A 22736-nucleotide genomic window follows, 5' to 3' on the forward strand; every position below is an offset into this window, starting at 1 on the left:
GGGGCTTGACCCTGCAGGGGGAGGGCATTGTCCCCAAGGAGGGAAGCGGCAAGTGTCCCACAGAACAGTGAGGGCAGCTGGCATTGCCCCATGGGTGCCATGGGCACCTTTCAGGGCAGGAGTCCCTGGGTGAGCTGGGGGAGACTCTGCCTCCCAGTCCCCAGCTGGAGGTGGCAGGCAGGGCTGCCCCCCACAGCCCAGATGCTGAAACTGCCCTGTCCCATGGTGTCACCCCCCAGGCCCACGCACCCTGCAAACTTTTCAAACTTTTATTAAATACAAAAACCCTGGTCTCTACGACCAAACGCTGCATTCAACGTACGCTCAAAAAAAGGGTCAGACATTCAAATGTACAAAAGTCGCCGGTGCACCCCCCCGGCATGCTGCCTCGCTCCCAGCCCCACTGTTCCCGGCTCCCCGCGGGGTGTGGGGTGGTACTGGGGCTCCCAGCCCCATGGAGGGGCACAGGGCTCCTGCCCCAGCCTCTCCTGTCCACAGTCCCCCTACCCCAGGTCAGGAAGGGGGAAACGGGAGAAGGGTGAGACCCCCAGTGGTCTCCAAACTGCTTGTGGGGCACCCACTGCTGCAGGGAGCCATGGGGCAGCCCCTTCTGCACCAGCCCCCACCAAGAGGAGCTGAGGGCATTCAAATCAGCCCCATGCCCCAAAAGACTGGGAAAGGTGGGTGAGGGCGGGTGCAGACAGAGGGGCTGCACACACACGCAACGTCTGCCTTTGGGGACAGGGGACGGGATACATCCGTCACCCCCCAGCCCTCGGGGAACTGAGGCACAGCGAGGGGCATTCGCTAACTGGAGGTCTCTGTTTGGCAGAGCTGAGACAGGGCCCAGCTCTAAGCACCAGACTAAAGCAGAGGAAGACAGCGAGCCATGTCTGCGTGCCCAGCAGTGCAGGCAGCACCCTCGCCCTGATCCTGCCTGCTTGAGGGGGCCTGGGCTGCTCCCACCCCGCTCCGGGGCAGCAACAGCTCCAGCGCTGGCGAACGGGGAAGCCTGCACCCCGCTTCTCGCAGCACCGGTGAGGACCCCTCCAGCTCTCCCAGAGCAGCAGGATCTCACCCTCCCTGCCCGGGGCGCAAGCAGGAGGTGGCGCGGGCAGAGGGCTCCTTGCCAGGGTTGGGGCTGTCCCCTCCCTCTGTGCCAGAAGCCACACGCAGGGCAGCCGGGCTTGTCCGCCAACACACCGAGTATGGGGCGGGGGTCCTGCAAACACACTCGTGGGGGTGGGGTAACAGAGAAATCCTGGGGAGCAAGGGTGGGCTGGGGGGCAGCCATCTCCAGAAGGCAGCAGAGTAGGCAGGAAACTTCCCCACCCAGTCCTGGCTCTCAAGCCGGGGCAAACCCCAGCATGCCCAGCCAGCCTGGGCACAGAGCCGGCTCCCAGCGGCTCTGCCGGCAGGGCGAGCGCTAGCCCCGGGCCAGGCGGGGGGGCGGCCTGCCGATCTCCACCGTGATGTTGGTGTACATAGGCTGGCGTGAAACCTCCACCAGCCGGTACTGCAGCGAGCTGATCCCGTCCCGCTTCATTGTCATTTTGGTGTTCTGGATCTTGGTGAATCTGGTGGAAACGGGAGCGGGATGAGGTTGGAGGGAGCTGTGGGGGCTGCCATAGCGCCGGCAGTGCCGGACCTCCAGGTAGGTGAGCAGAGCAGGAGAGCCAGTGGCCAGAGGTGGCCCAGCGATGGCCCGGTGTCCCGGCTGCCCAAAGCCCTGAGGCTCACTCACCTCTGCGGGTTGGGCTCGTTGTGTTTATCACGTTCGTGCTTGATCATGCGGTACCTCCCGATGCGGATGTCGGGTCTCGACACCTTCATGCCATTCAGGGAGATGCTGTGGGCCAGGAGCAGAGAGGGATCAGTGTGTGGGCACCAAGGTGGGAAATTCCCCAGCGCAGAGACCTCCAGGGTCAACCCCCAGCCCAAATAAACCTGTCCCTGGTAAAGAGGTCTGTGCCAAGCCAAGCTGAGCAAAGCCAGGTCATGGCTGAGCCAGTGCTACAACCCAGGGTGCCACATGTCCCACGGCAGAGCGTGCCTAGAGCCCCACTCCCACCCAGTGACCTCTGGCTCTGCGGTCAGCAGCTGCAGTCAGCCCCTGCTGTTTACATTCTCCACATGCCAGTGTCCAGCCCATCCCTCGGGGCCCTCCCCACATGTCAAGGGCTGCCTGAATCTCTCTGAGAGTTCCACAATGCTGCTTGCTCCCTGTCCTGAGCCCTTGGATGGAAAGTGTGACTATGCCACCTGTGCCCGTGGCACACGCGATGATGGTTTTGCTTGCCTGGTCTCGTCGTGCACCACCAGCCCTGCGCTGCCTCCCAGGCACTGTGATGGGGGAACCCGTGGGAGATGAGGCAGCAGCTGCCTGGCTCCAGCACCCAAGCACCCAACTCAGGGGGTGTGTGGGGGGCCCTGGCTCCAGCTCTGTGCGTGGCTGTGCTGCGGCCTGCCGGCTGCCAGCAGAAATGCCTGTTTGGCTGCTGCACAGCTGCCATTGAGACACTTCCAAGCTTTGTATCCCAGCCCTGGATGCTTCCAAGTTTAGCAACCCGGCCCTGGCCTGGAGCAGAGCTCACCGGTGCAGTTCATACCATGGCAGGAGGGGGGATAGCCCCTCCACGCCAGGGGGGTTTCAGCCACAAGGAACGCACGTGGGTGGCCCCAGCCCCCCAACACCCTGAGAGGGGCTAGCTCGATCTGTGAGGGTCACCAACCCTCAAGTTGGAGGGTAATTAAATCCCTCCATGCCACGTGGCATGCCCCATGCATGTGCCCCACAAAACCGGGAACCCTGGCAGTGGTGAGGGTGCCAGGGGAGAGCGGGGAGCCCCCAGAACAACCCAACCAGCTGGTGCTGGTGAGGGGTTGGCACCTACCGGTTAAAGATGTCATCATCCTCTCCTCCCCAGCCCCAGTACTCATTGGGAAAGCCATTGATCTTCAGAAATTGGGACTTGCTCAGCCCAGAAACACCACCAAAGTAGCCAGCATAGGGTAGCCTGTGGGGTGAAAGCAAACAGCTCAGCCCCCAGGGATGGGGGTCAGCCCCACCTGGACCCCCAGGGACAAGCACCAGCCCTCCCCTGCACCACCATCCTACACACGCCTCTGTGCTCTCTCCCATCCCATGTCCACAATTCAAGCCAGTTGGTGGTCCCAGCATCATCCCAGCCCGGCCCAGGGAAACACCCCAGCCCCACAGAGCACCCACCTGAACCCAAACTTGTCCATGCCAACAGCAAAGTGCCGTGGCTGCTCATAGCAGCGATAGAGGTTGCGGTCGTCCATGGGGATGAGGTCCACGTCACTGAAGATGAAGCAGTCGTACTCCTCGTCATCCTTGAGGGCCTCCAGGAACCCCACGTTGAGCAGCTTGGCCCGGTTGAAGGTGTCCTCACCGAACTGCAGGGCAGAGCTCAGCAATGCCCACCTGTCTAACCAGCCCTACCAACCCCTTTCCCCTGCCCCCTCACCTGGTTGATGATGTAGATGCCGTAAGCCACCTTCTGCCGGCGCAGGATGGGGTGCAGGTAGTGCAGCCAGTACTTGAGGTGGTGTTCGCGGTGCCGGAAGGGGATGAGGATGGCCACCTTCTGCCGGGGCAGGCAGTCCGGGGGGGTGTACTTGCCACCCTGGCGCACGTCAGGGTTCTCCCGCTGCACCCGCTCCATGCTCATGGGAGAGCTGAACTCGATGAGCAGGCGTCCAACTGCAAGAGGGAGGGCAGGGTGATGTCCACCAGATGGGACACAGTTTGGGTCATGGCGACTCATTGCTTCCAGCCAGGCTAGTAAGGCAAACAGTGAGGGGGATCTGCAGGGGTGATTGGTACTGCTGATGGCAGAGGATGCCCAAAACCCTTCCCAAATAGGGACAGAGAGACTGGAGAACCCACTAACAAAACTTGAAGAAACCAGCTGTCCTGGTACCAGTTCCAGGCTGGGGTTTCTCCACTGCTCCACCCCTGGGACCACCAGGAAGACACGCTGAAGACCCAGGGGACAGGGATGCCACCCATGAGCCCTGTGCTGGGAGCGAGAGTCCAACTGCCCCTCCTGTGCACCCCACACATCTCACCTAAACCGGGAGGCATCTCCTGGCAGGGCTGCAAGGGCTTCTCAGTAGCAGTCTGGTTGGCACTGGGCTTAGCGCTGGGGGACGGAGCCTCAGCACCGGCTGGCCCGTAGCTGGGGACAGTGCCGTTGGGGCGGGAGGAGTTGGAGATGGGGTGGGCGCGCGAGGCATTCCTGGTGTTGAAGCGGCTGAAGAAGTCCAGGTGCTGCGCGTAGACGTCGAAGTAGAGGATCATGATGATGACAAAGTGGAGCAGGCAGAGCAGCAGCACAGCCTTGCAAATCCTTTCCAGGGTCACCCCCAAGAGCAGCCTGGTCATCTTCTGGGCATGGGCAGGCGGACATGTGCGCTCAGCGGGGCAGGGGGGACGGCTCCAGCCACGGTCCTGATCCTGCCGAGACACCCTGCGCTCAGGACACCACCAGCCTGAGCCCCCAGTCCTGGCACGAATGACACTGAGGCAGTGGGAGCAATGCAGGCCTGGTGCAGAGGTGATGGGCTCACAGGTCAGCATGCAGAGAGCTCCCCGCGGGGGACACTGCGCTCAGACCCCTGCTCTGAAGGCACAGTCACAGAGACATGAGAGATCCCCAGCAAGGACACAGCAAGTGTCCTCCCTGCTTTCCAAGGCCCAAGACCAGGCCAGACCCACTCCCCATCCCTGTCACCTCCCCAGCAAGGGACAGGGTTAACCCCACGAGTGCTGCAAAAAGCCTCCATGGAGGCTGGGCCCTTGGAAAAGGTCACACTCTCCAAACCACAGCCAGCCTGGGGTGCCCGCACCAGCCCAATATCTGGTCCCCACCTCGTCCGCCCCACAGCACTGCACCCCAGCAGGGGCACCAAAGTGGGGCTGGTGGTGAGTGCCATGCCAACGGGGGCCCTGCTCGGGGCACCCTGCGGGGCGAGCAGCTGCACAGCAGACACCGAGCCCAGACAAGCAGGGTGTCCCTGCCCCAGGGTGGGGGTCCCTGCCGTGTCCAGGGGAGTCCAGCTTACAGCCAGCGGTGTGGGTCCTCTCTCCTGCTGCTGGCATCAAGGCCCCTCGGGACTGCCGGGAGCCGCCAGAAGCCAGGGTCCCCTTATCTCCCACATGACACCTGGAGCTGGGCCAGAGCCCTGCTGGGAAGGCAGCCGGGAGAGTCACCAGAGCCCCAGTCGAGCCAAACTGTCCGGCCCTTCCCAGCCCTGGCACTGCTGGGGCTCGGGCCGCAGCATGGCCACGCACCCCCGTTCCTGCCCCAGTCCCTGCTCTCAGGGAAGCTGCTAGGACAGGGCAAGGCAACCACAAGGGACACTCACAGGGGTTCACAAGGTCCTGGGGACCCTGGGACAGGCCATTGCTGCTGCAGGGACCCTAGGGGTCCCCAGCAGCCAGGAGCTGTGGCAGAACCCCCCGGCAAGAGCGCAGTTAGGACCTGAGGGTGCTGGCAACCAGCCCAGGGCCTGGGCCAGCCCGCCAGCAGCTGCCAGCCCTGGCCAGTGGGGCTCCCTGGGGAGCCGTAGGGCACCGAGTCGGCAGTGACAGCAGCACCGGCTGGGAGCAGTGATCGGAGCCAAAGTGTGGAGCAGGACCCCCTGCCCAACCCCACTCCAGCTGGCTCTGGCAGGCTGTGGGGTGCTGGCACAAGCCCACGGCAGACAGAGAGGTACTGGAAAAGGCTCTGAGCCCAATACCCCAGCTGTGTCCACCCTCTTTCTCCGCAGGATGCAGAGCGGGGTCCCCGTGGGCAGAGGTCTCCTAGCACGCATGAGGACCCCAGCCCCTCACCCTCTTGCTTTCTCCTAGAAAGTCGCTCTCTGGAAGAAGCCAGCTTTGCCGTTATCTCCCAAACCTTCTCACAGTCACAGTGCCCTGCCACCCGCACAACCCTCGATGTTGGGACCTGCCTGCCCCCAGTGCCTGCCAGAAACCCTCCCCACAAAACCTCAGAGCACATGGAGGGGCAGTGTCTCCACAGACAGGTGGGGAGGTGCTAGGGAAAAATAAGAGTGTGGTTTAGGGACCCTTCAGCAGGGCGGTCCATGAGGTGAGTAGAACGCGATGCTCCATGGGAACAAAAGCGAAGCACTCCATCGATCGGCAGCCACAGGATGCCATGAACATGAGTGGGCTTAAAAGCACCTGCTAAGCTGGGGACAACGAAATACAATGTTATCCCCATTAACACCACAGCATTTTTGCAGGGTGTGAGAGGCCGAAAGCAAGGTGGGGTTGGGTAGCTGGTCCCCAGGGGTTCACCCCAGTGTGGTGTGTGCCATGGGGCTGGTGATGCTTGTTTTGGAGGGGATGCTCGTCCCTACGAGCCCCATCCTTGTTCCTGCAGGACATTCCTGGGCTGGGAGTGGGGAGGCGTGGGGGGAGCCAATGGTAGCCACCAAAGGTGGCTCCAGGGCCATCGGCTCCCCCCGCACCTCCCCTTTCCCAGCCAAAAGCAGGGTGAGGGGGCACGTTCAGCACAACCAAGCCCCCCTGATTTTTTCCCAGTCCCCAACACACACACAAACTTGTTAAAAAATGGGAAACAACGCCAAAAAGAGGCTTTTTCCCGAGCCGGGGCGGTGCCACCCATAAGCGACCGGGATCGCATCCCCCCGGGTCGCATCCCGGGGCCACCCCGGGCCTCCCCCACCCGGCCAGGCCTGTCCGCGCCGCTCTACTCACCGCGGCCTCGGGGCTGCCGCGCCGCCCCGGCGCCGGTCAGCGGCCCCCGCCGCCTCCTCCTCCTCCAGCCCCGGCCGCCGGCCCGCGGGCTCCCATGCCCGGGGCTGCGGGGGGGCCCAGCCGGCCGGGCCGCCGCACTACCGAGAACCGCAGGGAGACGGGGCCGCGCCCGCACGCCGGCTCCGCCCGCCGCCGCCGCACCGGGCGGGGCCGCCGCCTCCGACCGCCCCGCGCTCCGGGGCCGCGCTGCCGCCGGGCGAGAGCAGCCCCGTGGGGACCGGGACCCCGCGGATGCAGTTCCCCCGGGATGCTCGATGCCCTCCGCCCCGCGATACTCAGCCCCTGGCGCCAAGCCCGGCACCGGGGACTCTCCACGCACCCCCGGGGACACCGGGACAGGGTCTGTCGGTGTTTCTTCCTTTCCGCTGCGTTTTCGGCAGCACTTTTGCTGACCCACCCCAGGCAACTCCCGTGCCCGCGAGTGTTGGTGCTGGCTCAGCACCCATCACAACCTATTTGTGGCTCCTTTCTCCTCCTCTTCCATGTTTCTTGGTGTTTCCTAGCAATGAGTTTCATTCTCCCAACCACAACAGCCTCACTGAAATATCTTGGGTTAGTCCCACTGTGAGTTGGGTCCACCACAAGTAATCTTTGCACTGTCCACAGCCTTCCCCTTCTTGCCAGCCACCCCACGGCGTCTGTGCCTGTTTCGAGCAGCCTCTGTCCTCCGAGGCCTCTCCTCATGTCCCATGCCCAACTGCTTACATAAGTGAGGGCTCTCCCTCTGCCCTGCGGCAGCTCCCTTCAGAAGACGAGCTTACAGCAGAGACCGGAGCAGCACCCAACCAGCCCAGCTCTCCTCCAGGCCCACAAGCAAGCTCTGCTGAAAGCTGTCCAACTTCTACCTCCAGATCTTGATTTGGCTCTTCGGTAGGTGGCATTTCCCCCATGAGTACTTACACGCAGTCACCAAATCATCTTCCAACTCCTGCTGCCGCCGCACCTAAATGAGACGAGGTGCAAGATGCTGGAGCCCCACTTAAGCTTTTTCTCCATGCTTGAGCAGCAGGTATGCAGCACACCCAAGTGCCTACACCTAGAACAAGGGAGTGTAGGGCGTGCTTGCTTCACCGCCACCAGCTCCAGGAGAGGGGCTGTGGGGCACCTAGACTACCATGCAATCAGCTTTGGTGAGTCTTATGTTCTCACAAGGGACCTGTGGACTAATGTGAGCCTGTTCCCCTGCCAAAGCCATGATACACACAGGTGGGACTTTGGTGTGGAAAAGCACCTTCCAGAAGGAGATTTCTGACAGCAAACGGATTTCTATGAAGCCAAGGCAGGGCAGTGTGAGACCCCTCACTGCAGGACAAGTGGGCGAGTTTTTCAAGACAGTTGTTAACCAGGAAGATGATTAATCCATGGAGCAGTTTCTCTACCACCAACACAGGCTGTCCAGCCTCAGGCACCTCCTTCCTGACAGCAGCCCCATGAGTTCAGCGCAGATCTGACAGGATGGCCCTGCAGCTCCCAGGGGCTTCAGACACCTCTGTCCCACAGCAGTTGCAACACCAGGGCTGGTGGTACAGCGTTCATGCACGATGGGCAAAACTCCGCCCCCATCTGACACCCTTTCTTCTGAGCAGGCAGTGCCCAGCTTGTGTCCCTGTCGTTATGTGGGGCACGTATAGCTCCTGTTGCAGCCTCTAGCCCCAGAGCAGTTGGCACAGCTGGCTTGGCTTGCCTCAGCAGCCTTCCTGCACCCGAGGCTGAGACACTGCTGTCCCAAAACACACAGGGCAAGAGGGAGAGGAGCTGAGTAACCAGCAGAAGCAGCTGCCCTAGTACCAAGGGCAAAAACCATCAGGCATTAATGTTTTCCCAGCTCCAGCAGTCCCACCACTGCCCCAGCCTGTTGCATCCCAGTGGGAAGAGAGAGGGACAGCTCCAAGCATGTATCCGCTCTGACACAGCACTAACAGCACCAAGGGATCGATGCTTCCCTTGCGCAGGTGTACTGGCAGCACAGCAGGATGAGGGCCTTGTGCTGGGTAGAGCAGACTGCAGAAGCACCAGCTCCAGGCTCTCTGCAGAGCGGAGGCAGAAGGACCATGTTCTTCCCTTCCCCCAAGCCGCAGAAAAGCTGCCGGCCCAGCTGTCCACAGCCAGCTTCCCCATGCTATATTACTGTAGGCAGGGAGAGGGAAGCAGAGCCAGCACAAAGTGTCCCCACCCCTGGGACCTCTGCCAGGGCCCCCCAGGATGGAGGGATACTGCAGACTGGGGAGCCCTGGCAACCAGCAGCACCTGCCCAGGTGGCAGCACCCAGCCAACAGTTACAAAAGGCAGCTGCTGGCTGGAAGGCAGATTTGGAAGGGGTAAAAGCTTTGCTCCTCTGCCCTTCTGGTGTTCCCCAGCTGCACAATGGGGACACTGTGTATGTTCCCTCTGCGCTAAATTACCTGGATGGGAGCCAAAAGGCCCAAACCAGCTTGTGCCTGTGCCTTGTATGGGGCAGTGCCGGTAGCAGCCTGGTAGAGGCAGCGCAGAGCTGCCTGCTCGCTGCTCCAACAGCCTCCTACCTGCTCTGGCCAGCGAAGCGGAGCTGTGAGTTCCCACAGCCCAAACAGCACAGGCTGAGCACACAGCAGGGTTCACCCCACACAGGGAGGACACCTCCAGGCTGCTGGAGTCAGGCAGCGACTTTGCCAGAGGCATGAAGGGGCATCTCCAAGCAGCAGGTCGGTCCTTTCTCTCTGCAAACCTCCCTGGCACACAGCGGGCAGAGGAAGAGCTGCATCCTTGGACGAGAACCATATTTATTTCACAGACACAGAATTGCACTGGTGGTTGATTCTACAAACACCGGGGACACACAGCAGCTGGGCCCTGCGGGCTGGGCCAGGCTGCTGGGGCAGAATTCACACAGAGAAATTTGTTTCTTCCGAAGGGCCGATCAATCGGCAGGACGGGGCTCCACACAGCTGGGCAGCTCCCACCCCAGTCAAGGATAGAAACATTAAATAAGTATATACAGCACCTCTTGGGGCGGGCTGGAACAGACTGGGTGGAACAGGGCTCAGTTGCCCATTTTTACTTTAGATGTCTAGAAAGAAAGAAGATAGGTTAGGCCATGTCCCATAAACCCCAGCAGCCCAGTCCCACCCAAGCACCCCAGAATCATCCAGAAGCTGCAGACAGCTTATCAACCCCACCAATAACACATGAGCATCACACAGGGTGCACCCAAGGTGACATCCTTTGTGATGGTTGCTCAGAATGGCCATCAAAAGAGTTCACACTGCTGCAAACAGGCACAGTATGCTGTGGGGAGAGCTGTGACACCCCTGCCGCAAGGCAGAGGATATTGCTGGAGCCCAGGTGTGTCTCCCCAGAGCTGAAGAACACGCAGGGCGACATGCACCTTGTGCTTACATAAGCCTGTTGGCCCAGGAGGCACATACCTGCAGAATAGCAACGATGACCCCAAACAGCCCGATGGCACTGCCAAAGATCTCCACGATCAGGATCTTGACGAAGAGGCTGGGGTTCTGGGCATCAGCCAGGGCAGCGCCGCTGCCCACAATGCCCACACACACCCCGCAGAAGAGATTGCACAACCCCACAGTCAGGCCAGCCCCAAACATGGAGAAACCTGTGAGAGAAGAATGCTGCAAGAGTAGGGGGTAACCCCCTTCTACTTGCACCCAGGGCACATTGCAGCACCTCTCCCTTGAGGTGATAGAAGCCCCAGAGTTCCCAAGCACCAGCAGTGTCCTCCTGTTTGGGGAGCAGGGCTGCTCCAGAGTGTAACCCAGTTCCCATAGCAGCAGGCCAGCCTGTGACAGCAATCTGCTGCCACCCAAGCGAGGAGAATTGCTGCTGTCAGGCAGCACAGCCCAGCTGGGTGCAGGAGAGCATCAAGAAAGTAACTAAAAAAAGCTGCTTTTTGGCAGAAGAGTCACATGTCCTTCAGACACCTGCAGCATGCCATGGGTGGGTCAGAAGGCAGTGGTCAGGGTGTGGCAATGCTCACAGTGACAGCACCAGGCACCAAGCAGTCCCTACCTGCATGGTAGTTGCGGGCTCCAATGTCCTCTGGGGTGACTCCAGAGAAAGGCTGAGAGAAAGGACAGGGTCTGGGTTACTGGCAAGTCTGTGATCTCAGGGAGAGGTACCTGTCCCCAGTACAGCATGAGGCAGCCACATTTTGGCCAGAGCTTGTCCCCAACTCCATGTTCATCAGTGGCTTCATGACATCTGTCTTATGTGTGCTCTCCAACCCACTCTCCAGTGTGGACAAGGGCCACTGCACAGGTCACCAGCCCAGTGGCTCCAAGAGCCACAACCGTGTCCAAACTCCCCAGAGAGCCACCACTCCCAACACTGGCACATGGCCAGCTGCCCATCCCCACTGTGGCCCTGAGGCCAGCTCAGGACTGGCAGGGCAGCCCAGGTCCTTCCATACCTCAGCCATGTTACTGATGACAATCGCCATGATGATCCCATAGATGGCCACAGCCTCACAAAAGATGATGCTGTGGGAGAAAGGCAAAGTCTAAGCACAGTGTCCCACAGTATCTGAGCCTGCCCCACTGCTGCCAAGGGCAGAAAAACAGCCCAGCCTACGCACTGCTTTCCTCAAATAAGGCAGAGCCACCAAGGACAAAGGCCAGGTGCTGGCTTTGCTGTGCTACCTGAGGAAGCTGCAATGACCCTGTGGGAGGGAGGCTCAGGAAGCTCTGTCCTCCATCAGCCCCTTTCTGCTCCTTCAGGGAAGGGCTGTGCAAGGTCTGGCCAAGGGAACCCTCACTGAGGGGAGGAAGTGTGATCTCAGGGTGTTTGTTTTGAACACACTAAGCTATTCACTGCATGAATATCACACAATGACTCTTCAAAGCAGCACTCTGGCTCCTTTAGGGCTCTTTGTTTTGAAAGCAAACAGTATCAGCAGCTCAGCAAGGAACTGCCTGCCAGCAGCACCCAGCTAGAGACAAGACAGGAGCCTCTGCACCGGGCTGGGTCCTGCCCGCTGGGGCACGGCACCAGCACTAACCCCAGGTTTGTACTTACCTGACCAGGTTCTTGGTTTTGATCCGAGGGGCTTTGACTCCACCACCAATGATGCTGGAGCCTGTGATGTAAATCCCCCTGTGGCAGACAAGGGTGGTTGGTGGAAGATCTGGCACTCGTTGAAGGATTCAACAGGGAAATCAGGATCTTCCAGCTGGGCAAAGAATTGGGCATGCAGCTGGGGGACACTGTGGACGCCACCTGTCCACCCCTAGGACACAAAGGGTGGCAAGCTCTGCCAGCTACACCAGCAAAACTGCTGAGGCACGTGAGCAATCACTGCACAGCCTGGTCTGACATGTACAACTTCCAGAAAGCCAAGGACATCCCTGCTTTTCCACTGCCATTGCAGCCCATGAGGTGGTCTGCCCAGAGATCCCCCAGGAGTGCAGCACCCCAGCACCACTGCTGCAGCGACCTAGCCAGCCCCACATCCCTGGATGAACACACTGCTCTGCCCTGCCTTGGGAAACCACAGTATATGCACAGCTACCAAGATGGGACAGCAGGAGCCTGCTGAAGAGGCAACCCCACTCACCAGGCAGCTCCCACCACAGACAGGGAGATGGCCAGGCCGATGCCCAGGTTGCACCACATGAAGGGGGAAGTCTCCGTGAGGAACCTGGAGAGGAAGAAATGCCCTGAGTTAGCACACAGCCTGATCCTCCTTCGTCACAGTGCACAGCCCTACAACAAGTACCCCTACCCCATCATGCACACTGAGAAGGGCTGGGCACTGCCAGACAGCGAGACACGAGAGCCTAGACCTTCCTCCCAAACCCCCACTGTGAAGGGGAAGCCTGGGCTGGGAGAAGGGATGGGGCTGGAATAGTGACGGCAGCACCATGACTCCATATGGAGCCAGCCACATGTACACATGGGCTGCATCTATCCCATCTTGTGGGGACCAGAGGCCCCGCTCACTGTAGTTCTTATTCTCATTATGCAGTGACCACTGCTTGTCGCTTAAAAGCAAACACTGCTCCCTGCCAGGCACTGCTAACACCGATCACCTCCTCACACAGCCCTGAGGGTGCTGCTATTTAAAGGGAACTTACCAGGCCACATCGAAGCGGAAGCCCAGATCAAATATTGTGTAGCAGATCCCTGGAAAGCAAGAGCAACATAGGAACTTTCAGAGAGGTACCAGCTACTAGCTCAGCGCTGCCGCAAGAGTGTGATTGGGAATACCGGCTCAGGTGTACAGAGCTGTGGAACAGGATGTGCCCCCCAAAGTCCAGCCCCAGCAACCCCAGTGCCCTCATATGAGTGCAGGACAGAAACAGTCTGAACCTGCCATACTCCTGGACACCACTCTGGTCTTTGCCCAGAAGACGACTGCTGTGGTTGTCACACTAATTTTCTGCTCCCTGATTATGCTGAGTGCCCACAGGCCGTGCTGGGCTGCAGGGGCTCAAGAGCCACCCACAGCCCTATGCCCCAGCACAGTCTCCATCCACATCACGCAACGGCTCAGCCCCGCTGGAAAACCACGGCACCGAGTGACCAGCCGTGAGTTCTCTCTCACACAGGAGGCGAGAGGTGCGAGGCTGCGCCCTGACTGACCATCACATACTGCTCTATCACCATCTCACCAGTGCCAGTGCTGCTCCCTAGGAGTCCATCAACACTAGAAGCTTCAGTTTCTCTCCAGCACCCTCATTTCTAAGGCTGTGGATGTCCAAAGCATGCCTGCTGTCCTCAGCGTTTTCCCCAAGGTTAGTCATTTCCAGAGGGATTTGTACTCCAACACAGGCAGCAGACACCAAAGCGCAGCCCTGAGAAACTCAGAAAAGCTCTTCCTTTCCAGGGAGGGATTACACGGATGGCTCGCCCTGCTGTACTCCAAGGGCTCCTCTCCCATACTGAATCACTGCCAGGAGTCACACCCAGCAGCCCCACACAGCTGGAGCAGACACAGGTGCTCGAACCAAAACCCTGCCTTACTCTGAGTTCGTCAGCGGGAAGGTTGGCTGCAGATCAGAAGAGATACTCGCTCTTTGCATAACTGGCATTGCACAGCTGGAAAAGAGAGAGACCTGGCCCTAAGGAACAGATAAGCCCAAGCAGCATGGCATTGTCTATTCCACAGCAGATAAAGAGGGATAGCTCTTCGCCGTTGCTGACTAGGGCCAGCAGCTGTATGACACCAACCCCACGTATGGCTGGAAAGAGGAAACGGGAGACTTCTGAAACGCTAAAAAGCAGCAAAGAGGCCATTACGTGTGTCCTGCTGCTCCCTTCCCTCTGGAGTCACAGCCTGGAGGCTGGGGTGATGGCAAGCCAGCGCTGTGCCCAGCAGCAATACCAGGGCAGGACAACGTACCCCAGGCTGGCAAAGCCCTTCCCTGCCCACAGCTAAGACCTGAGGACAATTTGTCCCATGAGCGCCTTGGTGCTAGAGCAAGGGAGACCTGCCAGCCTCACAGCAGGGATGTCCCTATTGTCCCTGTGTGCTAAGCCCCTCCACATGCAACTCAGGGCTCAGTACCTCACACACCAGCAGGACATACAACTGCTGCCAGGTGAGCAGGCCCTAAAATGGGAAGCAGTAGCATCAGTCACTCCTACCCCCCTGCAGAATCACAGTGTCCCTCTCCACTGTAGCAACACACACAGACAAGGAATGGTGGCAGGGAGTGCAGAAGGAGGCTGCACCCTGGTCCGCACACCTGGTGACCTTCAGGCATGATCTCTACGGCGCCAGACCCAGCCAGTCTGGGACTTGTGTTTTGGTTTTGCTGCTTGGCTTGCGGAGCAGGAACTGAACCCTGCCAGCCACAGCTGCTCCCACTCCCCAGGAGTGGTGAAAAAGAGCTACAGCCAGCTCAGGGCAGATCCTTGAGGCACTTTCCACCTCCTCATGCACAGAGGGAGCCCTGGATTTCATATACAAAAGAAACCGGGTGGAAGACGCTTTCCTGCGAGCTCTGGCTCCCAGCCCTGCAGCCAGAAGGACAGAAAAGAGCCGGGGCTGCAGAATGGGAGCACCAAAGTAGGGCTCAGGACAAGGAGGGAAAGCACAAAGAGACATCCGTGCAGAGCAAGACCACTTCCTTCTCGCTCCTTCTCTGAAAAGGGATTGCAACAGGGTAGGGGAAGTTAAAAGGATCTAGACTCAGCTCATCAACATTTTCCAACAGTCTCAAGCCCACAGCGTGCGGCTGCACTGGTACAAGCTGCATGATTCAGAGAGCCCAGGAAGGCAGCCCTGGGCCCAGGAAACACGAGGGACTGAGACACCCTCAGCTTCTGACCTGGCTTCTCCCCTCACCCAAACACTGAGGCAAAAGCCAAGGTCTCTCCAGCCTCTGCCTGGCTTGTAGTCACTTTACTCTGTGCTGAAAGAGGGAATAACCAGCAGTTCCAGCACAAAATCTTCCCACTAACCCTTGGAGTCATCCCCTTCCCAGGAAGCATTAAATCCACCCTCAGCGCCGCTGAGCCCGACACCATCGGCAGCAGAGCCTCGGCTGCCAGGGGCTGCAGCACAGCTGTGCGCCAGCTCTGCACCCACCCGGACAAACCCGCACGTTTCCTTATGCTGCCACAGCTTGGCAGAGCAGGAGGGCGATCTCCTCTCTCCAGGAGACATCAGCTGTCTCAGCCTGAAAAACCAGGCACCCGTCTATACCCTCCCTGATCCACCAAATGCAAACACAACCCTTATCTGCCGCCGGCGCTTTGCTACCCTCGCACACACAAAAAAGGGGATCAACCAACCCAACAGTGCCGAAAGCTGCACATCCAACAGCGGTTGATGGATACGGGGAACTGAGCCCTCCGAGGGAGCCGCTCAAGGTGGTCGGGGGCGATGCCCAGGCTGAGGAGCCCACAGCAGCGCTCCCAGCGTCAGCCACGGGGGCTCTCACAGCCCCGCAGGGGAGCAGCCAGCAGGGGCACCGGCCGGAGCTCCCGCCGCAGCCTCTCTTCACGCCCAGAGCCCCCGGCCCCCCCGCCCCAGGCACTGACCGACGCCCAGCAGCGTTGTCCAGAAGGCGAGACTGAGCCCCGAGTACAGCAGCGCGAGCCCCGTCATGGCGGCGGCGCGGAGCGGGACGGAGCGGAGCGGCGGAGACCGGGCCGGCCGGGCGCGTCACCTGACCCGCGCGGGGGCACGTGAGCGGAACCGCAGCGCCCGAGCGGAAAGGAAGCGACGTCCCCGCCCCCGTCGCGCCCGCTTATTGGCTGCCCGGCGTGCGGAGCCGCGCGGGAACTACATAAACCAGAATGCAACGCGACCGGCGCCTTTTGCCACTGGCTGTCCTTTCGCTCTCCGCCCTGCCGTGAAGGGCGATAGGCCCCGCTTCGTCAGGGGCGGGATTTCCGGGAACGGAGAGGGCGGTGCCACGTTCTCATTGGTCGGCTCCGCGCCCCAGCCCGGAAGCGGGTGTTCCGCGTGGCGGGCCGGACCCCCGGTCCCGCGGCGCCATGGCAACGGCCTTCAGCAGCGACGGGGAGGCCGCGCTGCGGCGGGAGCTGCGCCCGGCGGCGGCGCCGCGGGGAGACCTCGACGGCTTCTACGAGATGGGCCGGGCCGCCGCCTTCGTGCGAGGCGGCGGGTTCCGCAAGGTGAGCGGCGCCGGGGGCGGAGCGGGGCTGGGGGCCGCCCGTGCCCGGCGCCTCACGCCCTGCTCCCCGCAGGTCGCCCTCCAGTTCCCGGACGAGCTCCTGGCGGACGCGGCGGCGGTGGCGGCGCGGATGGAGGCGGAGACCGGGGCCGAGGTGTACGTCCTGGGAGACACCACGTACGGCAGGTGGGTGCGCGGCCGCGGCGGGGTCGGAGCTGCCGGGCTGGGACAGCGGTGCCGGGAGCAGGGGAGCTGCGCGGTGCACAGCCCGGCTGACCCCGCTCCTCCCGCCCCACAGCTGCTGTGTGGACGAAGTGGCCGCCGAGCATGCGGGCGCCGGGGCGGTGCTGCACTACGGCCGCGCCTGCCTCAGCCCCTGCGGGAAGCTCCCGGTACTGCACATCTTCGGGCGGGAGCCGCTGGACGTCGGGTGTTGTGCAGAGGCTTTCCGGGAGCTCTACCCCGACCGGCAGAGCCGTGTGGTGGTGCTGAGCGATGTGGTCTATGCCCATGCGATGAGTGAGTGCTCCGGGGCCGGGAGGGGGTTCTGCCGCTGCTCTGAGCTCTGCGGAGCTGCCGGGGGGAGAGGCAGCAGGTGGGCTCCCCCCAGACACCTCAGACTTGATTTCTGCCCTCTCTTCCCCACGGATCAGCTGTCCCGCCTTTGGTAGTACAGGTCTGTGCGCATGTTCTCCCAAGCAGTCAGCAATAGGACAAGGGGGCATGGGCTTCAACTCTGCCAGGGGAAATTTAGACTGGAGATTAGAAAGAAATTATTTACGGAGAGAGTGGTCAGGCATTGGAATGGCTGCCCAGGGAGGTGCTGGACTCGCCGTTCCTGGAGGTTTTTAAACTGAGATTGGACATGGCATTAGTGCCATGATCTAGTAAATGGACTGGAGTTGGACCAAGGGTTGGACTTGATGATCTCTGAGGTCTTTTCCAACCCAGTCAATTCTGTGATTCTGTTTCAGTCACACTTCTCTCCCTGCAGGTGAGCTGGAGCAGCAGTTGTGCCCTGAGTACCCCAATATTGTCTTCTCCAGGGTGGTTTGTGGGGACCCTCCTGGCCCCACGCCACCCGGGGAGGTGCGGCAGTTTGGTCGCCAGTTCCCCGTGGAGGCGCCTGGAGGACTGGAGGATTACGCCATGTTCTACGTGGGAGCTGAGGGCCTGGCCCTCACCTGCTTCATGCTGACCTGGAACCGCTGCCCCTTCAGCTCCTTTGACCCCACCACTGGCTGCGGCCGCCGGGAAACACTCAATGTCAACAGGGCACTGATGCGGCGCCTCTACCTGGTGGAGCGGGCCCGAGATGCCCGGGTGGTGGGCATCCTGGTGGGCACCCTCGGTGTGGCGGGCTACCTGGCTGTGCTGCAGCACCTCCGGGAGCTTCTGCACCGGGCTGGCAAGCGCAGCTACACACTGGCCGTGGGGAAGCCGAATCCCGCCAAGTTGGCCAACTTCCTGGAGGTGGACATCTTCGTCCTGGTGGCCTGTGCTCAGAACTCCCTGCTGGACTCCAGTGACTTCTACCGGCCTGTGGTGACGCCCTACGAGCTGGAGCTGGCCTGTAACCCAGCGCGGGAGTGGACAGGGAACTACCTCACTGACTTCCGAGACCTGTTGCCAGGTAACAGCTGGAAAACAGCTGCCTAACACCTGATCAGGGCATGTCCTGCCCTGTTCACTGCCTTGAGGTCGTGGTTGCCCTGGCTCTGTGCTGACCAGAGGATTGATGTGAACACCAGGCTAACGTTACTGTTTCTTGGCAGGTGCCTGTGCGCATGTTGAGCTCCCACCGTCCGTCCCTGCAGCGGAGACCATTCCTGACATCTCACTGATCACTGGGGAGATGCGTGCCACCCGACTCTGTGACCCCTCAGCCCCCCAGCTGCCCCCCAGCACTGCCCTGGCCTGCAGGGACCAGACACGGGCCCTCATGGAGATCAGCCCTGCTGGTTTGTGATGCGGTTTCGCAGTGGGGCTGAGCCCTGGTGCAGGGGCAGTGCTGCCCCCCTGCTCCCAGTAACGATGCCCTTTCTCTCTCCTCACAGCCTCCTTCCTGGAGTCCCGCAGCTGGCGGGGTCTGGAGCAGCAGCTGGGGCAGACACCTGTCTCCAAGGCTGTGCAGGGCCGACGAGGGATTGCCATTGCCTATGAGGATGAGGGACACCAGCAACCCTGATTCAGCAGGAGCAGGGCTGTGCGGGAGCCTGGGCATTGCCTGCGACTGGTGTTTGGACCTATGTGGGTCTCAGAAGGGTCTGGACTTGCTGCCAGCTGATCCCTCACCAGATGCAGCCTTGGGTCAGTAGCGCTGCGGAGAGAGAGCGGGAGTTGCATGTGTACTCAGGGATGCCTGCAGCAGCCTGGGGCTCATGGCCAGGGCAGCAGCAGGACCAGGAGAGGTGCTTAGCCCACACCTGGCCTCCGAGGGCTGCCCAGCTTTGGGCCCAAATGGGAAAGGTCACAGCTTTGCATGAGCCGATGGCACTAGGACTCAAGGCTCGTGTGGGCTCCTGCTGATAACTAAAGCTGAACTGAAAAGGACTTGTGAGTGAGTTGTATTCTAGAATAAAAATGTGAGCTGAGGAGCACGGACAGCGGTGATACCAGTGTTGATTTGCTGGAGGGAAGGAAGGCTATACAGAGGGATCTGGACCAGCTGGATTGTTGGGCTGAGGCCAATTGTATGAGGTTAAACAAGGCCAAGTACTGGGTGTTGCACTTGGGTCACGACAACCCTGTGCAACGCTACAGGCTTGGGGATGAGTGACTGGAAAGCTGCCAGACAGAAAAGGGTGTGGGGGTGTTGGTCAAGAGCAGCTGAACATGAGCCAGTAGTGTGCCCAGGTGGCCAAAAAGACCAACAGGATCCTGGCTTGTATCAGAAATGGTGTGGCCAGCAGGACTAGGGAAGTGATTGTTCCCCTGTACTTGGTGCTGGTGAGGCTGCACCTCAAATCCTATGTTCAGGTTTGGGCTCCTCACTACAGGAAAGACATTGAAGTGCTGGAGAGAGTTCAGAGAAGGGCAACAAAGCTGGTGAAGGGTCTGGAGAACAAGTCTGATGAGGAGCGGCTGAGGGAACTGGGGCTGTTTAGCCTGGAGAAAAGGAAGGTGAGGGAGATCTTATTGCTGTCTACAACTACGTGAAAGGAGGTTGTAGCGTAGAGTCATAGAATGGTTTTGGGTTGGAAGGGACCTTCAAAGGTCATCTAGTTCCAACCCGCCTGCAATGACCAGTGACGTCTTCAGATTTGTCTGAACCTGAGGTTTTTCAGGACCTTGTGTCCTGTGCATGATATCTCAAGGCTGACCTTTCTTTACCTGCCATAGGGTGGAGTCAAAGTAAAAAGTTTTGCACCACCTGTTGCTAAGCTTTTTAATCGTGTCTCTGGTTCAGAAATGAGGATAAAACAAATAAAGCTCAGTCACAGTTTATTGGATTGGGTGATTTAGATCTTCTGTTTTACCTGGGGATATTTCCAGCATAACTATGCACATAGAGTCCCTTTGTTTCAGTGTTGCATGTGACCTGCTCTTACTGGGCCAATCCTTCTTAAAAAAAAATCAGAAATATAGCAAGAGTAAAATAGAGAGAAATTATGCTGAGCAACATTCTCCTATCAGGAACAGATCATTTTGGGGTAGGATAATTAGTCAGCTACAGTCTAAATGCTTTCTGTCTTAAAGGACTTCCTTCTCCTAATATATGCTCTGTGGGTCAGAAACACCAGTGTGGTATTATCATTCTGTCTTTGCATGTTGGTGAAACAAACCTTTATTGAACTTCAAAGGCCCATAATTATGTATTCGTTCCTTGAGCTTTGATATTTTAATATTCAGCTGCTGAAATTATTATCTATTCTAGCCACAACGCATTTATTTATTTTGCTTGCTTTATCTTTGTTATTTCTGACGTGGTAAGAGGCTAAGGAAGAAGCCCCCCTGCTTATTGGCAGCAGCAGAAAGTGGGAATTGAATGTACCAAGACTTTTATGTCCAGCAGCTGAAGAATGAAGTGTTTGAACTTCTTGAGCCACAACAGGACTCAGAAACCCTCCCCACAGCCAGTTCCTCTCATTTATGCTGTTCAAGAGCCAGTCTCTTCTCCCTAGTAGCAATTGATAGGACAAGAGGAAATGGTCTCAAGTTGCACCAGGAGAGGTTTAGATTGGATAATAGGAAAAATTTCTTCACAGAAAGGGTTGCCAGGGATTGGAACAGGCTGCCCAAGGAAGTGGTTGAATCACCATCCCTGGAGGTGTTTAGAAGACGTGTAGATGAGGTTCTTAGAGACAGGCCTTAGTGACAGTGTTAGGTTAATGTTTGCAGTCTGTGATCTTGAGGGCTCTCTTCCACCCAAAATGATTCTATCATTCCAGAGTGAAAACACAGATCGTGGTGCTCACTCTGGTGTCAGCTAAAACCAGAACTGGTTCCCTCAGCAATGAAACCACATTCATAGGCTGGGCTGGGGAACTCAGGCAAAGGGGAGAGGGCTCTGAGTGTGAGCAAACCCCTCACCTGCTCACCAGGTGAGCAAACCCCTCACCAGTGGGGTGCGCACATCCCCGGCTTCAGGGAAGACCCTGTGTTTGGTGGGGGTGGAACCTGTCCCCTTTTGTGTGGGTCAGGACTGTTTAAGTGCCACGAGCTGCTCCAGGCTGGGCAGGAGAGGCAGGGTGAGCTGGGGACACTGTTTTTTGCTGTCCCCCCCTGCAGCCAGCGGGCAAGAGGCTTTGATTCAACCCCCTCTGCTGAGCTTTTCCCCAGAAACAAGTGGCAGGCAAAGTCTGGGCACCATAATAACAACAACCACAACATAGAAATATTCTTAATATAATTAGGTGCAGGGTCTCCCCCCTCCCAACCACACACGTACAAATGAGCAAGGGGGCAAGCCCCCCCACCCAGCCAGCCACTGCTGCGGGCACAGGGGCAGCCTCCCCGCTGCGGGCACAGGCACCCATGGGGAAGCGCTGGGGACGGGCTGGTAGCCCGGGCATGGGGTAGCCCATGCTAGGGCAGCGTTGCCCAGGCTTCCCTCCCCGCACTGCTGCCTCCTGCAGCCGGCACTCCCGTCCCTTGCGAGGGGGGAGCATGCTGGGGGAAACAAAGATGCTGACACCGAGATGCGGCCACCAAATCTAGCTGAGGAGCGTCCCGAGTGGGTTAATTCTAGGTGGAGGGTTATTCTACGAGCCGTACTGCAGCAGGGCGGGGGGGCTGGGGAGGCTTCCTTGCGGGTAAGAGCTGGTCAGGGCAAAGTGTCCGCGGTCCTGGCCAGGTGCTCAGTAGTCTGCTGTGTACTCTGTGCCGTGCAGCCCTCGGCACAGCAGCGTGAACTCCTTCACCATCTCCTTCACTCGCCGCTTGTTCACACGCTCTCTGCTAAGACAGAGGGGACAAATATGAAGCAGGAGGGACACACTGGGCTGTGCAGGAGGGTCATTCCCATGGCACGGGGGGCACAACCAGCACAGGAAGAGGGGTGCGAACCTGAGGATCTGCTGACTGAAGGTCTCCTTCTGCTCGGGGCTGACGCGGGCTGAGGGGAAGCCATCCTGCTGCATGGCCTCCTTGATCCAGAGGCTCAGGTAGCTGAAGCAGTGCTTGTTCAAGGCAAAGAGGATTTCTGCGAAGTGATCCATGAGACTGCGGGAGGCCTGGCCACCGATGCCCTGCCACAGAGCAAACAGAGCCTGCTGAGCCCCTGCCCGCACCCACCCAGGCTGCCGAGCTCTCTGCCCTCGGCTGCACAGCAATGCTACTTTAGAGCCCAAAGCTGCCCCGCTCTGGTGAGGAGCCCGTGGTCCCGCTGTCTCTTACCTCCAGTACTGCCTGCAGCAACACTTTGCCGTTCTCGTGCACGACCTGTCCCACCGGGGCGATCTCTCCACAGCGGGGCAGCAGCTCCGTCTGCAACACAGAACCCAGCCCACTCGAATGAGCTCCGTGCTGCAGTGCCCCTGCTCGACCCACAACCCCACTCCTGCCCTCCCTGCTCTTGGGGGGAAGCTGCATGATGACATGATGTGGAATAATTACTGAAAGGGCAAATTATTGAAACTAAATACCAAGGATACACTTATTGAGAATAAAGCTATATCCATATCTTCAGACTTCTGGGACCAGCTGATGGGCTGAGCCTGTCTTCCCTGCTACTGAGGTCCAGGAGTATTTTGGACAACTCTACCCAGAGATCACAATTACTCCTTAACTGCAAAAGCGGCATTTTGGACCGGGGGAGTTGAACCCCAGGAGAGATGCGAGCCGCTAGAAACCAAGACAGCTGATTTTACCAATTTATCAGTTCAGAAAGCAGC

At 59.4% G+C, this 22736-nt stretch overlaps 4 protein-coding genes across 6 annotated transcripts in view; 1 reads left to right on the forward strand and 3 right to left on the reverse strand.

The window, feature by feature from the left end:
- Nucleotides 1-255: 255 nt before the first annotated feature.
- B4GALT2 (beta-1,4-galactosyltransferase 2) lies at nucleotides 256-6896 on the reverse strand. Its single transcript, XM_065842329.2, has 7 exons — nucleotides 6758-6896; nucleotides 4096-4483; nucleotides 3492-3727; nucleotides 3230-3420; nucleotides 2895-3017; nucleotides 1745-1849; nucleotides 256-1577 (listed from the first exon to the last, which is right to left on the reverse strand). The coding sequence occupies exons 2-7, from the start codon at nucleotides 4409-4411 to the stop codon at nucleotides 1427-1429; spliced, it is 1122 nt and encodes a 373-aa protein (XP_065698401.1). The 5' UTR covers nucleotides 4412-4483; nucleotides 6758-6896; the 3' UTR covers nucleotides 256-1426.
- Nucleotides 6897-9556: 2660 nt separating this feature from the next.
- Nucleotides 9557-15963, reverse strand: ATP6V0B (ATPase H+ transporting V0 subunit b). Its single transcript, XM_065842282.2, has 8 exons — nucleotides 15803-15963; nucleotides 12889-12937; nucleotides 12369-12452; nucleotides 11831-11908; nucleotides 11226-11295; nucleotides 10826-10877; nucleotides 10222-10412; nucleotides 9557-9863 (listed from the first exon to the last, which is right to left on the reverse strand). The coding sequence occupies exons 1-8, from the start codon at nucleotides 15867-15869 to the stop codon at nucleotides 9837-9839; spliced, it is 618 nt and encodes a 205-aa protein (XP_065698354.1). The 5' UTR covers nucleotides 15870-15963; the 3' UTR covers nucleotides 9557-9836.
- Nucleotides 15964-16198: 235 nt separating this feature from the next.
- On the forward strand, nucleotides 16199-22329 carry DPH2 (diphthamide biosynthesis 2). Its single transcript, XM_065841798.2, has 6 exons — nucleotides 16199-16402; nucleotides 16475-16587; nucleotides 16700-16920; nucleotides 17396-18034; nucleotides 18177-18362; nucleotides 18459-22329. The coding sequence occupies exons 1-6, from the start codon at nucleotides 16262-16264 to the stop codon at nucleotides 18587-18589; spliced, it is 1431 nt and encodes a 476-aa protein (XP_065697870.2). The 5' UTR covers nucleotides 16199-16261; the 3' UTR covers nucleotides 18590-22329.
- IPO13 (importin 13) overlaps nucleotides 21234-22736 on the reverse strand; it is a 34734-nt gene continuing 33231 nt past the window's right edge. For 2 of the 3 annotated variants that reach the window (XM_065841794.2, XM_065841797.2), the window contains exons 18-20: nucleotides 22240-22329; nucleotides 21910-22091; nucleotides 21234-21801 (exon numbers count right to left, since the gene is read on the reverse strand). In XM_065841794.2, coding sequence (XP_065697866.1) covers nucleotides 21702-21801; nucleotides 21910-22091; nucleotides 22240-22329 — 372 coding nt within the window. In that variant the 3' untranslated portion in view covers nucleotides 21234-21701. The remainder of the gene's footprint in view (nucleotides 21802-21909; nucleotides 22092-22239; nucleotides 22330-22736) is intronic. The other variant, XM_065841796.2, reaches the window with a different exon arrangement.

Source organism: Patagioenas fasciata, chromosome 6 (assembly GCF_037038585.1).
Source record: "Patagioenas fasciata isolate bPatFas1 chromosome 6, bPatFas1.hap1, whole genome shotgun sequence".
Taxonomy (NCBI): Eukaryota; Metazoa; Chordata; class Aves; order Columbiformes; family Columbidae; genus Patagioenas; species Patagioenas fasciata.

What these genes read in the sequence shown, in the direction of transcription:
- ATP6V0B (XM_065842282.2), bottom strand. Translation starts at nt 15,869, where the DNA reads ATGACGGGGCTCGCGCTGCTGTACTCGGGGCTCAGTCTCGCCTTCTGG. An exon ending in TCATCAGTAACATGGCTGAG is followed by an intron (nt 10,878 to 11,225) that starts GTATGGAAGGAC and finishes CCTTTCTCTCAG; the next exon opens with CCTTTCTCTGGAGTCACCCC. An exon ending in AGCCCGCAACTACCATGCAG is followed by an intron (nt 10,413 to 10,825) that starts GTAGGGACTGCT and finishes CTTCTCTCACAG; the next exon opens with GTTTCTCCATGTTTGGGGCT.
- B4GALT2 (XM_065842329.2), bottom strand. Translation starts at nt 4,411, where the DNA reads ATGACCAGGCTGCTCTTGGGGGTGACCCTGGAAAGGATTTGCAAGGCT. An exon ending in ATGGACAAGTTTGGGTTCAG is followed by an intron (nt 3,018 to 3,229) that starts GTGGGTGCTCTG and finishes TTCACCCCACAG; the next exon opens with GCTACCCTATGCTGGCTACT. An exon ending in GATGATGACATCTTTAACCG is followed by an intron (nt 1,850 to 2,894) that starts GTAGGTGCCAAC and finishes CCTGGCCCACAG; the next exon opens with CATCTCCCTGAATGGCATGA.
- DPH2 (XM_065841798.2), top strand. Translation starts at nt 16,262, where the DNA reads ATGGCAACGGCCTTCAGCAGCGACGGGGAGGCCGCGCTGCGGCGGGAG. An exon ending in GGTCTATGCCCATGCGATGA is followed by an intron (nt 16,921 to 17,395) that starts GTGAGTGCTCCG and finishes CTCTCCCTGCAG; the next exon opens with GTGAGCTGGAGCAGCAGTTG. An exon ending in CTTCCGAGACCTGTTGCCAG is followed by an intron (nt 18,035 to 18,176) that starts GTAACAGCTGGA and finishes GTTTCTTGGCAG; the next exon opens with GTGCCTGTGCGCATGTTGAG.